We start from the raw sequence: 15,481 nt of genomic DNA on the forward strand, positions 1-15,481 counted from the left end.
ATGCATGGCTCCTGGACCATGTGTTTGATGCCTTTAGAAGTAGTGTATCACACAAGAAAAACATCTCAAGTGTTTGGAGTGAGTGACAGGAAGCATTTTTTTTTTGAGGATGAGCCTAGTGGCACTCAGTGGATGTTTTCTTTGGTGTGTTATCATGGATGACAACCATCCTTCTAGATTTCTCCTGTTTCCCACAACGATGAGCCATTATTAGTCATGAAAAATTTATTCCTTCTAAAAAAAAATAAACAAAAGCATAAAACATGTAAAGAAACTGCATGTGTCTAACCACAAGAATGCCATGCCTGACTTCTTAAAAGACATTCCGTTTGTGCTGCTCTTTATAGCTGCACAACCAAGCTCATGCCAAGCCCCAAAGGCTTAATTCAGGCAACTCTAATAGCTTCAGTGTGTGACTACTGGTAAAACCAGGACTTGCTATAGAAGGCTTGTCAATTATTAGATCCAGAGAAGGGTTGCAATGGTGTGCTTCAAGATAGAGTAGGTGGTCCCTGCCTAATCTAACGCCGCCCTGATCAAGAACACACTCTATCCCACCAGAACATGGCTATGTGTGATAGTCAAACAAGTTAATAATAATGGATTGAACCAAATGGAAAATGCAGCTCTACTTGAGAACAAGCTGAGTGTAATGTCAATCAGTGTGTGCCATCTTGGACAAATGAAGCCTAAAGGAGAGACTTAAAGTAGCCACAGAAAATGTGAGTTTTTTTATTGGGAAGTGAAAGCAAGGATTGCCGGGTTCAGAGCACGGCCATCACAGCATTGAGAAATGAAAGGGATTAAGATATCCCAGAGGCCTAATGCAAGAGGCCAGGGGGCCTACCACATGATCCTGTGTACCAAAAAAAGCCTTGATGTTCTTCTCTAAATAATTTGCAACTTTTCAGTTCCAAATAACATTTTGGTTGCAAATAACAGAGTCCTCATGACATGATGACTTTAGGCAAAGAAGCATTCTCAGCATGCCAGAACCCAAGTTTCTAACATTTCACCTACTTTTAGAAACTACGATATCTCAACGAGTTTTCACTGTGCATTCTCTCTTCCTGAATAGTTTCTCCATATGCAGAGTTTTACCTTGTAAAGCTACATTATAAGTATTCTACAGCTGCACAAGCACACAAATTCATGCTTCAAAATAAACAAATCATTCAAGGCCTCATTTAAAAAAAAACTGAAAACAACAACCCAATGAGCATCATTTACTTTATTACTTGAGCTACAGTAACTAACTTTACTGTGAAACTCCAGTGCCAGGTGAATGTTTATTGCCTTTTGCTTCTTTCTTAGAGGGACCTTAGAGTATTTGTGGAAACTTCAAGCCAATTATTCAGCCTTCTTGGTTTGGCATACATATGTGTACCTTACTGCTACACACAGTATGCTTCACCAGGTGTGTCTTAGGCTACGCACACATTCCAAGGGCAACTGGAAGATGCTAACTGCCCCTATCATATGTCTACTGGAAACTACAGGCACTGGACTCCACAAATGTCAGCAAGGTTCCTGGTGGTAAGGCTGGCAGTATCGTTGGCATTAGTTTGACTTTCCTTCGTACTGTCTGACCGCTCACCTCCCAACCTCTGCCTCAATCTGTAAAGTCCTTATAAACTAGGTAAAGTTAAGTAGACAAAGTCTAGTTTATTGAAGCCTAGGTTTTTCTACTTTACTGATATAGATATCTCTCTGATTTTCATATCTCTGATTTACCAAATGGTCAACCAATTCCATTTAGATAGAACCTCTAAGATTTTCTCAGCATAATAATGCAAACACAATCCTGATTGGTAAAGCAAATTATTTGCCCCAAACAAATTCAGTGACCAATTTAATCCAAGGGTGCTTTTACACTTCATTTATTCAGTTCCTTGGTCTGAACCATGTTCGATTGCACCAGAGCCCCCTGCTCCCACTGAATTGTTCTGGAACTGCGGTTTGTTTGGAGCACAATAGAAGATGTTTTAAAGAATGATGGTAACGAAGCAATTTTGATTACCACTGACTTCCATGGTGTGGATGAAAAACACTAATACATTTCTCAAAATGTATTCTTAAAGGATGTAAAATGTAAAGGATGACATGCTGTGTGAACTATCCCTTGAGGTATAGCTCAGGGTGAACAGGGTAGCTTGTGGACATCATACCTGCATGCTTTCAAAAGTTATAGCTTGTTGGCATCCAGCAATGTGATGAGTTGTTCATGGACCAGGCAGTTCATTCCTTCTGCCCTGGACCTCACACTCCTCAGACACTGAGCACCTTTACTTCTGTGGAGGACTATTTGTTTTTCCTCTGCTATGGTGCACAACTTCACACACCACATGTTGGGGAGCAGGCATTCTACCAGCAGCAGTGCACTCTAGGGACTCTTGAGAAGGCTTGACCTCTTCAGGTCAGGGCAGGAATTAAATGTGTTTCCTGGGTTATACTCCTAATCCTAATTTCCTGTTCTTTTTTGCTTTTATTTTTCCACCAAAGAGAAACTAAAGGACCTAAACTAAAGTAAATGATCATGAGGTGGTCCCTTGTGTGACAGTTTGTATGCAAGCCATAGTATCCCTGACACATTCCCCTAGCCCTGCAGATTCTTTCCTTGCAGTCAGGGTCAATCCCATTTCACTTCCAGTAAATCAGTGGCTGAATGCGAAATAGAAATGGAGCTGGACTCAAGCCCACTGAGTAAATAAAGGAAATGCACAGCCTGCTCTTACAGTCCTGCAGACACACAGCAACACTCGATTACACAGATCACCAATAGTGTTGCTGTCCCATCCTACCCCACTGAGAGGTGACCTGTGCATCATATTTGCCAGCAGGGAAATACCTTGTATCATAATAAATTATTACAAGTTATATTAGTAAAATAAATTGTCAAAACACCAATACTCACAACTTCTGTGTTTGTGATCTTGGCGAGTAATTCTGTTAAATTTTCTCCCCACAGTGAGTGGTTAGTGCTGTTAAGCTGCAGGCCACAGATAGCCGCTGCCATGCTGCCCGTTGCAATCATGGATGGAGGGTACATGGCGAAAGTGAAATCTGAGGAAAGAGCAAACCAGGCATTAAGATGTCTCGCTCCGAGTTCATGAAAATATACTTTATCAGACTTTTCTACAGTATTTTGAATAGCTATATCAAATATTATGAAATGAATACAACAATAAAAAATCAGAAATGCTAATAAATAAAGCCCTTTCCATTAGGTCTGTGCACAGTCCTTAGCTAATGACTGCAGCCCAGGATAATGAAGATTCACTTGGCTTGAAAAGAATCTGAAAAGCACACCCACCCCCCACCCCTCTCCTCCAGTCACCCTTTGCAGATCGGCCCCTTTTCTTCCAGCTAAGTAAATCGTGTGCTCCCAGAAAAAAAGCCCTATAGCCTTCGGAAAGGATGGAATAAAGAGCCACAGTCCCCCTGCCAGTGCTCACTGCTGTAGGTCCTTTTTCCACGTGTGGTCACAGGCGTGCATCTCAAAGACCAATAATCTTGTTAGCTTTCTCACTGTCATTCATAATGCAAATAAGACAGCTTGTGAACGGGCCTGAAGCCCAAAAAGACGACTGACTGCAAGAGGGGGAGAAAGAAATAGGAAAATAGAAAGAAACAAACAGCTTTGGGGGTCTGCCCCCTACCTCATTGATTTCTGTCTTTTTTCTTTTTCTGTGGCTCCCCCTCTTCTGTTTTTCAACACATTTTTTTTTCTAGACACATACCCCTAAGGCTGAATGGCACACATGCTTTAGCTTTGTTGTTACAACAGCTCTAGATTTGTATCAGGGTTGCTGCTATCTTTTAGTATATTAATTGAGTGTGGCCATTGATGGACCTGGGTCTAGTGAGCAAGAGAATGTTGGCTTATTGTATGAAATCATCACCTCATCTTGTCCAATTGAGAGATGCAACATCAAGCCCTCTCTCTGGATTCAAATTCAACACAACAGCCAACACAAAAGATGGGTGTTGGGGGAGGGTGTTGTAGGGTTTTAGACAGCAGCGGTGGCTAACGGGGCACTAAGCATTGTTCTTTAGTCAGTGTCCAGACCTTCGTAAGGTTTTGGCAGCAGAAAAGACCCTGCTACCCACCTCATTCCCCCCATGCCATTCCTCTGATGCAGGGCCACCTCTGGGCTCATGGTTCCACACTCCCTGGCAGTCTTTGCATTACCATATTGCCATATTCAGCTGCAAAGCTTAAAAAAAAACAAAACAATCAAAGCCGTGGGGCCTTTGATAACTGACGAGCATGCCTTCATTGCCTTATTAACATTCAAGCTCAGTGCAGCTCAGTGATAACAAATAAATTAACTTATTATACACTCTTTCCTTTGCAGTTGATTCCGGGCCAGAGAAAAATCTATTAATAGTTCTGGTCAAGCAGAAGAAGCAAAACAAACTGCATTGCAACTCTTTGGATCTTCTGCAGCAGGAAGAAAAAACATACAGTGAAAACTGGGTGCCCACACACAGCTTGTGTGCGCTGAGTGGGTTGCAATCTGATTTTTCACACTCTACACAAGACAAGTTTGTCAGGGGAACAAGAGTATGCGCGTGCTAGCGGCAGAGCTGGAGGCTCTGGTTTGTGAGAGTGCTAAGGGAAGAATGGCTGTATTCTCTGCACCTTCATTGATATTCATGCAGAGGATAAACAGTGTATGTAGCTGAGTGGGGACGCCTGTGATGGAAGGCTCCTAGTAAACGGCGGCTGGCTGGCCTAGTATACCAGCCTCTCACCCCCTTCAATGGACCATTCTCCTGCCCTCGCCACACTGCATCCCAAGACTCGTGCCAACACAGCAAGCTCCTTGGTGGGTGCAATGTGCTGTATATGCATTTAACTTGTAAATTAATTAAGCGTCCGGAAAGTTGAGGAACAGCCAAAGTGGCAGATGATTTGGTGAGGGGTGGGGGGCAGACTTCCATGCAGATTCACTGGTTTGCATTAACAGAAAGTCTTGTTTCAAGCAGCAATGTTTGACCTGACTGACAAAGACCAAACATAAATGAATGAATGAATGAATTTGGCATCACAGTTTAACAAGTCAGGAAAAGCATGTGAATTAAGATCCTAAATTCACAGAATTAACAGAAAAACATAGGCTTTAAATAATTGGATGTCTGTATAACATTACTACATAGAATTGTATTATATCAACCATCTATTGCCATTTTTTTGAAAATGGTATCATCAAAAGCGCCGTGTTGGTCTGCCCTGTCAAACCATAGTCAAACATATCAATTAAAAACAGGAACCCTCTTTGACTGTTAAAATCCTGTAACAACTTGTTTCAGTCTTGCTCCAGTGCAGAGTCTTGAGCAACAGCCGTCAGGCCGGTGCGGGAGGAAACCGAGCCTCTTGATGAGAAATGACATGAATTGGTAGATTTAATTTTCAGCCCTGCTGAACTCTCTACCAGTTTCTAGTTATCTATTTTTCCTAAGGGATTTCTCTGATAGGTAAACATCTGAAGATTGGCAAGATTACCCAACATCATGGTGTTTCTCAAGTTTGTTCATATACATCTACAGGCAATCTACCACGGAGAAGTAGGGGGTGCTGGGTGTTTAATAGTAAGAATGGGGTATAATTGCTTTTAATGAGCTGGTTCCTGTGCAGGCCTTTGGCAGACTGATCTCTGAAAAACGTTTTATCGGGTGCTCTTTCTGCATTGACCCTTACATGCCTCTTCATATGAAATGGAGGGTTGTTCCTTTTATCCCCTTTCTTGTAGTCTATAGCCGAGCCTTCCAGTCATTTGCATATCTCTGAAAGGCCCCTCCATGTTATTAATTAATACTGAACTGGTCCACTCTGATTAACCAAATCTTGCCGAGTGCTCTGAACAGAACCGTTTTATCAAAAGTGAAGAACCATTAAAAATTAGCTGTTGTCTTTCCACACTCTTCTCTTCCTTTCTCATTCAGATACAGGGGCCTTGATTTATGCATGTCTCAGAAATGAAGGGGACACTGAATTCTCTAAACTGTACAGAGGAAAGAAAAGCAGCAGTCAAGTCATCTGCCCAGCAATTAAAATATTTTGGATGCCCCTTGAATCTCTGTTGTTAAACTAGTAACTAGTCTGTGTATATAACAACAAAGGTATGTTTCAATAGCTTCTCAAATTTTCAGCATCTAGAAACCAAGTTAAACCAGCTAAATTATTCATATTATCCTAGTTATCATCAATGCTCAACCTGTCAAGCGATTCTTAACCAATGATTCAAACCAGTTTTCACGGATTCTGTTTATGCCAGAGCAGTTTCACAAGAAATCTATATCTATTGCACAAGCCAACAGGAGAATCAAAAGCTCCATATTAAAAGACCTGCCAGCTCCTCCTACTAATCCCTCATATCCCACTTTCCAAAGGCAGAGTCACTCCTGAGGTTCCTGGGGAGCTGAGCAACCCCAGGGAGGAAGAGAAAAGCCTGAGGGAACAAGGGTGGTGCACTGGATCCCATTACTGCCTACGGTGATGTTGGGTGCAGGCTTGGCTGGGAGAACCAGCCCTACAAAGGCTCCTGATTATGGGAAAGTCGTCATGCCCCGGAGCATCTGGGAGGCGTGAGAAGAGGGGATAAGATATGAAAACATGACATGCTTCACTATTTGGCTCAGCTAGAACAATACACTCCTCACGTTTTCTCACCCTCCTCTCATCTCCATGTTTGATCTCCTAAAGGTGGTCCACCTCTAAGAGCAGGAATGTTATAAACACTGGCTCACCAGCACACAGGAATGTCCTTAACTATACAACTGCCCTTTGAAGTGTCACTGCATTCAAGACTAGTCACTGATATGCCCGCCAAACGTACCAGGCACGCACATAAAGCTTCCAGAGAAGCTCTCTCCATTTCACACCGCTATTTCAGTCCGCATAGTTTCTCATGAATGTAATGAGATGGCATCTGATAATTTGTCTGCAACGAGAACCTGAATAAAGTTGCCATAGATACTAAAACCACAGAAGTAGTGTTTTGCAACACATCACTTATTGAAATAATGCAGCAAGCTACCAAATTACCTCGGCAGTGGATCTTTTATCACTCGTGCTTAAAAACATGAATGGAAGACAAATGCACAAGTTTGCAAACACTATCTTTCTTTTTTCTTTCCTTTTATGGACTAATCATCAAAACAGTTACTAATTATGAACCTAATTTCTAGACTGTGAAAAACACTGGCTACTTTACTAAGTTAAGTATAACAAATGCATGTTGAGAGAATATTCATACAGTAGGTTCTGTCTCACACTACACAAAAAAGTGGTCATTTATATATTTTTTTACATCAATCATCTACATTGGATACACCACCTGTTGCACAGAGGGCGATGAAAGTCTGCACGTGTTTACGGATCAGGTCCAGCTTATCCTCAGGTAGCGGAAGTTTCCTCATAATGTGCTCAATAAAGTCATTGGGAGTGACAGCAGCCAGATTCCACTTCAATTTGCCCAGGACAACCAGCTCCCATGCCTGGAAAAGAAGCAAGATCATCAACCTAAATAATTTTTTAGTGATCGGAATCAGTTAGCAGTACTTCAGGTATTCAGATCTTGATAATCATTTAACTGGAGTGACAAATTGTATCCTTTCAAGTGGCTTCATGTGACTGTATGTTGTTCTTCACTCCACTAGTCTCCGACAAGATCTAAATATCATCATGTGAAGACACAGGGTGCTGGGGCTAATATTCTTTATCAACCATTTAGATAAATGGTCTAATACATTATTGACTTGAGATAAGGTACTAAATGTGTTCAAACTTCTTGTTTACATTATACATTTAAGCCAGTTTTGATAGCACAAAATCTCTCATCAGTTAAGCTCTGCGACCTCCAGGACATGGCTTGAACCCTAAAAGCTACGAGGCTGAATGCGTGAACATTTGAGTCAAAAAATGGGTCACTCAGATCACTTCACAGAGACAGTCCAGCATCGGGAACTTTCCTCCTAGCTAAGTGTAATTGTGAGTATATTTTATAGCAATCTGTCAAATCAGAAGAGGTCAGAGTATACATAATTTAATGTTGGACCTGTCATTAGCCAATTTTCAACCAAAAACATGTATAAAAAAATGAATTTGAAGCATATATATATATATATATATATATATATATATATATATATATATATATATATATATATATATATATATATATATAAATAAAAGGCTTGTAAATAGATTGAGCTGTAACCTCAATGGAATAAACAAGGCTCAATAATAACCTGTCATGTAAGTCTGTCCCAAAGCTGCTGATGACACCATTTCATCTTTTGGGGGCACTCTTGATACATAACATAACATCTTAATTTTCATCTAACTACGGTGAAAAATGTAAACGTAGATGCTAAGTTATTTGGCTTCAGTCAACAAGAAGACAGCATCCTTTCAATAACCCCCCCCCCCTCCTTCCTGTTTGAAGTGGGGTGAGTAATGGGAGCAAGTGACTAATTGGGGAAAACTTGCATTCGATGGGACTGTCCTTACGACGGAGCGCTCACTCAGATGGAGGTTGTTTTCTTCACAAGTGAACCACATGCATTTTAGTCATGAGATGTCCCAATATGGTTTCCATTACCTTCTGAGACATACAGTATAGGGCTTTAGAACTGCTATAAAGCAACGACAAAGAATTAAGTTGAACATATACACCCGTAACAGCTTTCTAAGTGTGAAAGAATACAATGGCAGCCATCCGCTGATGAATGATTTCTCCACTTCCTCACTTTGCTGGATTTCACTGGTGAGTGACTCACACAAAAGAACGAACAGTTACACGTTCTTCTCTGTTCTCTTCACAGGGGAGGTGCCTGATGTGAACATGAAACCTGATGACATGTTAGAACCACATTCACTCAAAAAAATAACCATTGACTCCTGGTACACCAGGATGGGTATGATGGAATGTAAACTATGAGCAGCGGCGTTCCCCAAAAGAAAACCAATTACATGCTAATGTGAAAATGAGTCTTTCTTTCCAAATGATCTGTAAAGTTTGGCCCGTAAAAAAAATTGTGCATGACCAGTTTGGTGTGTGTTGCTTTGTTCTTAAAGGAACACATATATACTAAAAATTTACATTTTTAATTAACTAAATAATTAACTGAAGAGACAGTTTTGGCTCAACACATTATAATGAGATGTCAGCAAAAGACTGTACTTGTAATATCCAACTCAATCCTTTGTCATATTCTAAGCAGACTGTTGAACTTTTATGAGGCCTTAAATGACCACAAAGACCAGTTTTAAGTAACTTAAAGACATTTTTTTTTTCTTCTGTGAATTATCAACTCAGCAGTCCAGTGTCAGCACACAAGTGCTCTGAGACCAGCCCTAAAACTCACTGTGACACTCTTGCAACACTGCCTTGATGCAGGAACCCACTTCCTCCTTTGAGCCCTCCAGTCATACCTACAGACTGTCACTGCGGTTTCATTTACAAGAACTTCTTGCCAGCTAACGAGGACAAAAATGAGCTGTGACTGTGACAGCTGATCTTCAGTTTCCTGCATCTGTTGGACTTTGCAGACAAGCAGAAGCTCCAACAACAAAGAAATAACACTAGGCCAGAATGACCAAACGAAAACAAAAAACTAAAACATGAAGTTTCCCACAGGACTCATAAGTAAAATTATTTTTATCTTTGGTATGAGTTACTAAAGAACTGCCCATTTCCGCCAGAAAGACAATGATGAGCCAGTAGTGTCAAGGGCTGAGGAAAAAAACAAATGCAGGCGCAACAGTCAAAAGTGTTTATGCTGTACTGTATTTGCCCTTGACTTCAGTACTTCCTCTAAAATAATAATTTACACATTGCATATAATTTACCCTATGCATATATGATTATTAGCCAATAAGATAATAACAAGTAATCATTAGACAGCATACAGTATACAGGACCTCATCCCTCCAGTAGCTGTGAGTTGCATAGTTGCCACTAGATGGCGTAATAGCCCTGTCATGCATGGAAACGCACTCTAAATACCTTTTGAATGTTTGTGGAGAACATCCATCAGTCGGCAGAATTTTTTTGTCAAACAGAACCAAGTCTTTTCTTTAGACTATTTTTAATTCTTATGTCGCTGATTTGTAAACATACGCAATTTGAAAATTGGCATCACAAGTATAAAAATTGCGTTTAAAATATTTAGTGTAGGCTACCCATAACACCAGTAGTATGTGCTGTAATGTAAACAAATAAAACACTTGGCAAAATATATTTGAGAACATTTTGAAAAAGGTATGTTAATCATTTTCCAGCAGTCACTAAAGATAAGTAAGTAAGTTTCAGCATGCTGAGTTTATTCGGTGCTTACCAGCAGTTCCTGCGGTCTTATTGAATTATCAGTGTAGATGCACAGCTTCTCTGCAGTTAATGGACGCGTCTCTTTCAATTTAGACGCAAGAAACATGCACACTGCGCCAAGCAACTGCAAGTTGCATTTTCTTGTTGGTACCACCGCTAAAAATCGGTCCAAGTAGTTCATAGCCAGTGGAAAAACTTCTTCCTCGCATTTCTGTTCCTCGCAGACCTGGAAAGGGCAGGGCATCACATAAGTTCAGAGGAAAAGATGCACGTGGCTCAACAAAATTAGTCTAATTTATATAACTCACAATGAATATATATGCATCAAATAATTACGACGAGAAAACGAATTACGTAGTATTGTCCATCAGTTGCATAGATTACAAGTTGTAAATCTTCACAGTAACAGAGATTGATTTTAAAAAAAAAGTGCAATGTCTGTTTTGTCGTTGTTATAAATGTAATGGATGAAAAGAGGACTCTTAACATCTTTATCAATAGACTCACATTCCTATGGTTCATTCAGTAAGAAATGAAATTCAAGTCACAATCACCCGAGCCAAAAAACACCCATGCAACACACAGTACGGGATCTGTTTTTTTTTAATTCGTCATATTTTCATAAAATATTTAAAAATATAAATAAATTGTCTAGGTCTAATATTCACACGTCTAAATATTCACCAATCCCTTTCACATCATTCCCGACAATTGACAAGTTGTCAAATCGATGTTTTATATGATTAAAACATGATTTTCTGAACGAAGTAGCATAGGGTCTTAGATGAGTGCGTCACCATCGGACCGAATTAATTTTTTTCAAAATTTTTTATAAATTCTCCTGCATGATTCACCTGACAATTTAAAACATGAAAATAAAGCTAAGGTCCTCCCCTAACTTTTTCAACATTCAAAGATTAAAAATATGAAAGATTCTGACAAAAACCGAACTTAATTCCAAGGCTACAGACTTCGATCAGCATGGGTTAAGAAGTAGTGCGGGCCCTCGCCCCTTCCGCAACCAATATATTTCAAAAAATTAAACAAAAATATAGAAAAGTAATTTCCAATATCTTTAACCATTAATATATAGCTTAAACGCTCATTTATTAAGCCATGCACATGGAAACAGTTGTTATGATCATTTTGTTGCGATAAAGTTGTGAAAGAAAAAAACAACATGGCGATGGTGAGAGTAGCACAGCGGCGAGCATTGAAGTGCATACGTGTGCATGGAAATATTTATCCAAAAAAATAAATATATAACATTAAGCACGATTGTCTCCTCTGTGTTAACGGAACCGAAAGCTTTAAGAAATATGCGCTTATGATTACTGACATATGTCGATATCGTCCATTCCCCTGCAAATCTAATCGTGAACTAGATCCAAAATCAGCGCTTATGACTGCAATAAAATAAATAGCCCGACAAAATCGGATCTGCCACTTCGGAAATATTAAAGAAGCTCCTTTACTTGCATTCTACAATGCTTAGCCTACATGACAGAATAGAGAAAGTAGAAAACACTTTGCTAGACGTTTTGAAGACATAGGCTAAGCACGGAAATGAGTATGAATATACCTCTAACATCCAAGTTGCCACCATCCTCCGCATAAAAGGCTGAATATCTTTCTGAACGCATTTAAAATATGAACACTGGGGAAGAAACCTCTCTTCGATGGTCAACAAGCTCTGTAGTACCCTGTCATCATATAGAAGATTCGGGTCAGGACGGGCTCTTATAATGGTGTCCATCTCGAGACAAAGCAGTTCCATGATTGTTACAGTCCTTTTCGATCTCAAATATGCCTACAAACAGTCAAATGTAATGGTTGCGAAATGTCAAAAAGAGCAGAAAGGACTTCTCAGGCACACAAAAACAGTGTACAGGGCTGTCCCGGTTAGTCCTGCTCCTTTTGCAAACTTCCCCGTCTCGTTCTCTGCTCTGCTCTGCTCCTCAGCTGCAACATTTGAGCTCTGCATGTAAGGCTGTGACGCAAGCTTTACAAAGCAGTTCTTATTATTGGCCAGACGGAACCTACAAGTTCTTCCTCTCCGTTTCCACCCCTCTCGCTCTGGTGATCAATAGCCCGAACAAGATGGAGAAGAATTACAGTATTGGCTGATATATTTATGGATCATGCAAGACTGTTTATCCTTAGCCAACCCACCCATTATGCTCATCTAGCATATTTTAAAGACGTTTTTTGTGTGTGTGTGTGTGTGTGTGTGTGTGTGTGTGTGTGTGTGTGTGTGTGTGTGTGTTAGTTTGTTTGTTTGCTTTTTAATGATATTATTTCATATCAAATAATATGCATATCCTTGATCATAAGTAGTTGTGCCAGGCTAACATTTGTTGAAATTAATCCACCAAATGGTCAAAACCCGTTCTTTTTGGCTGTAAGTACATTAAAACGCCACCTCGACATCACAAAGTCGAAACAGAGCAGCAGTTACATGAAGCTGTAACGCCTGTGGTCAACGAGCTTTCTAGGAAATGCAGAGAAAGCATGAAGCAACGCTCGCTCGTCAGAGATAGAAGCTGAATGATAGTTATTCTCGACCTGCCCCGGTTTATATAAAGCATATATCGTATCTATTTAGCATCAAAAAGCCAAGCCTCAAAAAGAGATGTGGGCGTTCCAAATGTGTGATCTGCCATTTAGGTGACATGCATCACTCACAAACTCATTCAGAAAGTCAAAACAAAGCAGTTTAACATTTCGTATAATAAGGAAATCAGAATTAAATAATATGTCTTCAAAGACTTTCTAGAGAACGTGAGTTATTGGTCAAGCTGCATCTCGAGGTTCTCCAGCCTGTTACAGTGATTCTGAAGAACTGGACAGACCGCAGCTACTTTGCAACAGTTGCTTCGTTTCAACACTTTTAAATGTGATAGGAAATGTCTCTTTAAAACTTTTTTTTTCTCTCTCTCTCTCTGTAGACTGTTTCCTCCCCTCTCCTATTCGTTTTGAATAGCCAATAGTTCTTCTGCGCGCGCCTGAGGCTTTCGGATTGTTACTGGGCAGACTTTGTCTGCGCGAGCACCTTCTAGAGATCCACCTCTCAAGAACCTAATCTATTTTGCCGATCACCTGATAAACTTTGCGACTTTTTAGAGTGTGCTGCATGCAGATGTCATAAATAAATTTATCCAAATGTAGCAGAGCGAAAGCAATATCTGCGACCCTCAGAGTGATGCTTTGAGAAACTCAAATAGCCTACATTTTAATATCCGTATCCTATAATATAAAAATGATAGAGATCATAAAATGATTATAATTTATGCTAAAAGGGAAAAAAAGAAAAAAAAAATAGAAATGGTTTAAGACTTAAGATTTTCAAAGTTAGTCTGCTCATTAATCTATATCATTAATCTATACTTATTATATAGTACTTAACCCTTATGAATCTAAATTAACAGAGCATGCAAACATGATTTCTTTTAGCGACAGCATGACATTTAGGGATAATTAAGCAATTCCAATAACTCAAACGCTGAAACATTTAGTAATTTCATTTCCTTATTAAAACATGCGCGTTATGTAAACTGCAGTGTCTCCCACGCGCAGCCGACACGTGAAACTACGACAATGCAGGGCATCATGAGTGAGTTTCATACATCTAAATGCCGCCTTAATGGGCAAAACAATGGGCACTACGAGTCATAATAACATCAATGATGCAACCTTTGTCATTTTAACGATATAAAGCTTTCCTTTTCTGGCGCATTGAATCTCTTGTGGGTGGTTTTCATTCAAATGCTCTTTTAAAATAAAACAATAACTAATAAATTGCCCAAATATTTATTATTAGAAAGTTTTTTTAACGTGTCTATTTAAACAAACGTCACATTAATGTTTTTATAAGATTTTTTTATAATATAAAATACACATCTATAAAAAATTTCAACATCACTCTATGTCAGCAATGTTTTGAATTTCCATTTATTCAGTGATGTCAAACTCTCATCTGATTGTAATTTCCTTTGAGCTAATTATAAGACATTCCAGAATCTAAACATTTTTATATGTATTTTTTTTTTTTTTGTACGCAGTCAACATTAATATGAGCATCTTTAAGTTCAGTAACTTCGTCGGGATATAGAATATCTTTCACAGTAAGCAAAAAATCTTAAGCAATTTGCTTAGCCTATATGATATATGGCAGGTCTAAAAAAAAGACACATCAGGACATCACATATCCGCTCTCAAATAAATATAAAAAGGTTCAATACGGTCTGATTCAAATGTCTGTCTGTGGCTCACACCTCTATATTCTAACCTGACCATGCTGTTTTTTCGCGGAATAATGACGTCACACAAGCGCTCTACTGGGCTAGTAGCTCGAGCTATTTCCCGGATGCCTGCAATTAACGTGATATCCGTGAAGACACACCCAAAGAAAGTTGGCCAGACCCTCTACATATCACAGCTGATTTAACATTTAAGTTTTCCACACATTACCCTTTATGTTTTCTTCCATGGAAACTCAAAGAGTTTAAGGTTTTGGTTTCCATAATTAAGTCTTTCTGATATTGTTACTCGAAAACAATGAGAGTTATAGTCCTCATAAATTCAAGGTGTAATTATAATCTTATTTATCTCTCATCATAAATATAAACATATAATTCATTTATACACATGGACAGAGCATCACAGTTATATGAAACAATCATCCCAGACAAATATTTGCTCATTTACAATGGTCTCTTCACTTAAGCTCATATCAGTTTTATGCATTACAGCAATAACACACAGCACTGAACACACACTTCCTTGATGTGAAACCATTGCTGCTAAAAAGCCACAAATAATTATTATTACTAAATACTTAATTATTCTGGATTACTATAAATATATTTTCTAGAAGAATGTTTCTGCAAAACCAAATAAATTGTTAAAACTCTCTCTCTCTCTCTCTCTCTCTCTCTCTCTATATACATATACATGTTTAAACATACATTTATAAAACAATTTTTGTGCTAGCTAATATTACAAATATAATTTTACACTTCTGTATTTTACTATATTATTTACAAAAATATTCTCCATCTTCAGTTAATTCCGTTTTATTTAATTTCAGTAGTTTTTTTTTAACTTACAATTTAAAAATGTAATTATTTTTATATTATTGTTTA

At 38.9% G+C, this 15,481-nt stretch overlaps 1 protein-coding gene across 2 annotated transcripts in view; it reads right to left on the minus strand.

Annotated features, from left to right (window-relative positions):
- The window catches only part of LOC113066870 (G1/S-specific cyclin-D2-like), a 140,925-nt gene that overhangs the window by 4,708 nt on the left and 120,736 nt on the right, over positions 1-15,481 (minus strand). The window contains exons 1-4 of one of the 2 annotated variants that reach the window (XM_026238956.1): positions 11,920-12,535; positions 10,348-10,563; positions 7,344-7,503; positions 2,915-3,063 (exon numbers count right to left, since the gene is read on the minus strand). In XM_026238956.1, coding sequence (XP_026094741.1) covers positions 2,915-3,063; positions 7,344-7,503; positions 10,348-10,563; positions 11,920-12,114 — 720 coding nt within the window. In that variant the 5' untranslated portion in view covers positions 12,115-12,535. Of the gene's footprint in view, positions 1-2,914; positions 3,064-7,343; positions 7,504-10,347; positions 10,564-11,919; positions 12,536-15,481 lie in introns of those variants that run through there. The other variant, XM_026238957.1, reaches the window with a different exon arrangement.

This window comes from Carassius auratus, chromosome 50 (assembly GCF_003368295.1).
Source record: "Carassius auratus strain Wakin chromosome 50, ASM336829v1, whole genome shotgun sequence".
NCBI classification, from domain to species: Eukaryota; Metazoa; Chordata; class Actinopteri; order Cypriniformes; family Cyprinidae; genus Carassius; species Carassius auratus.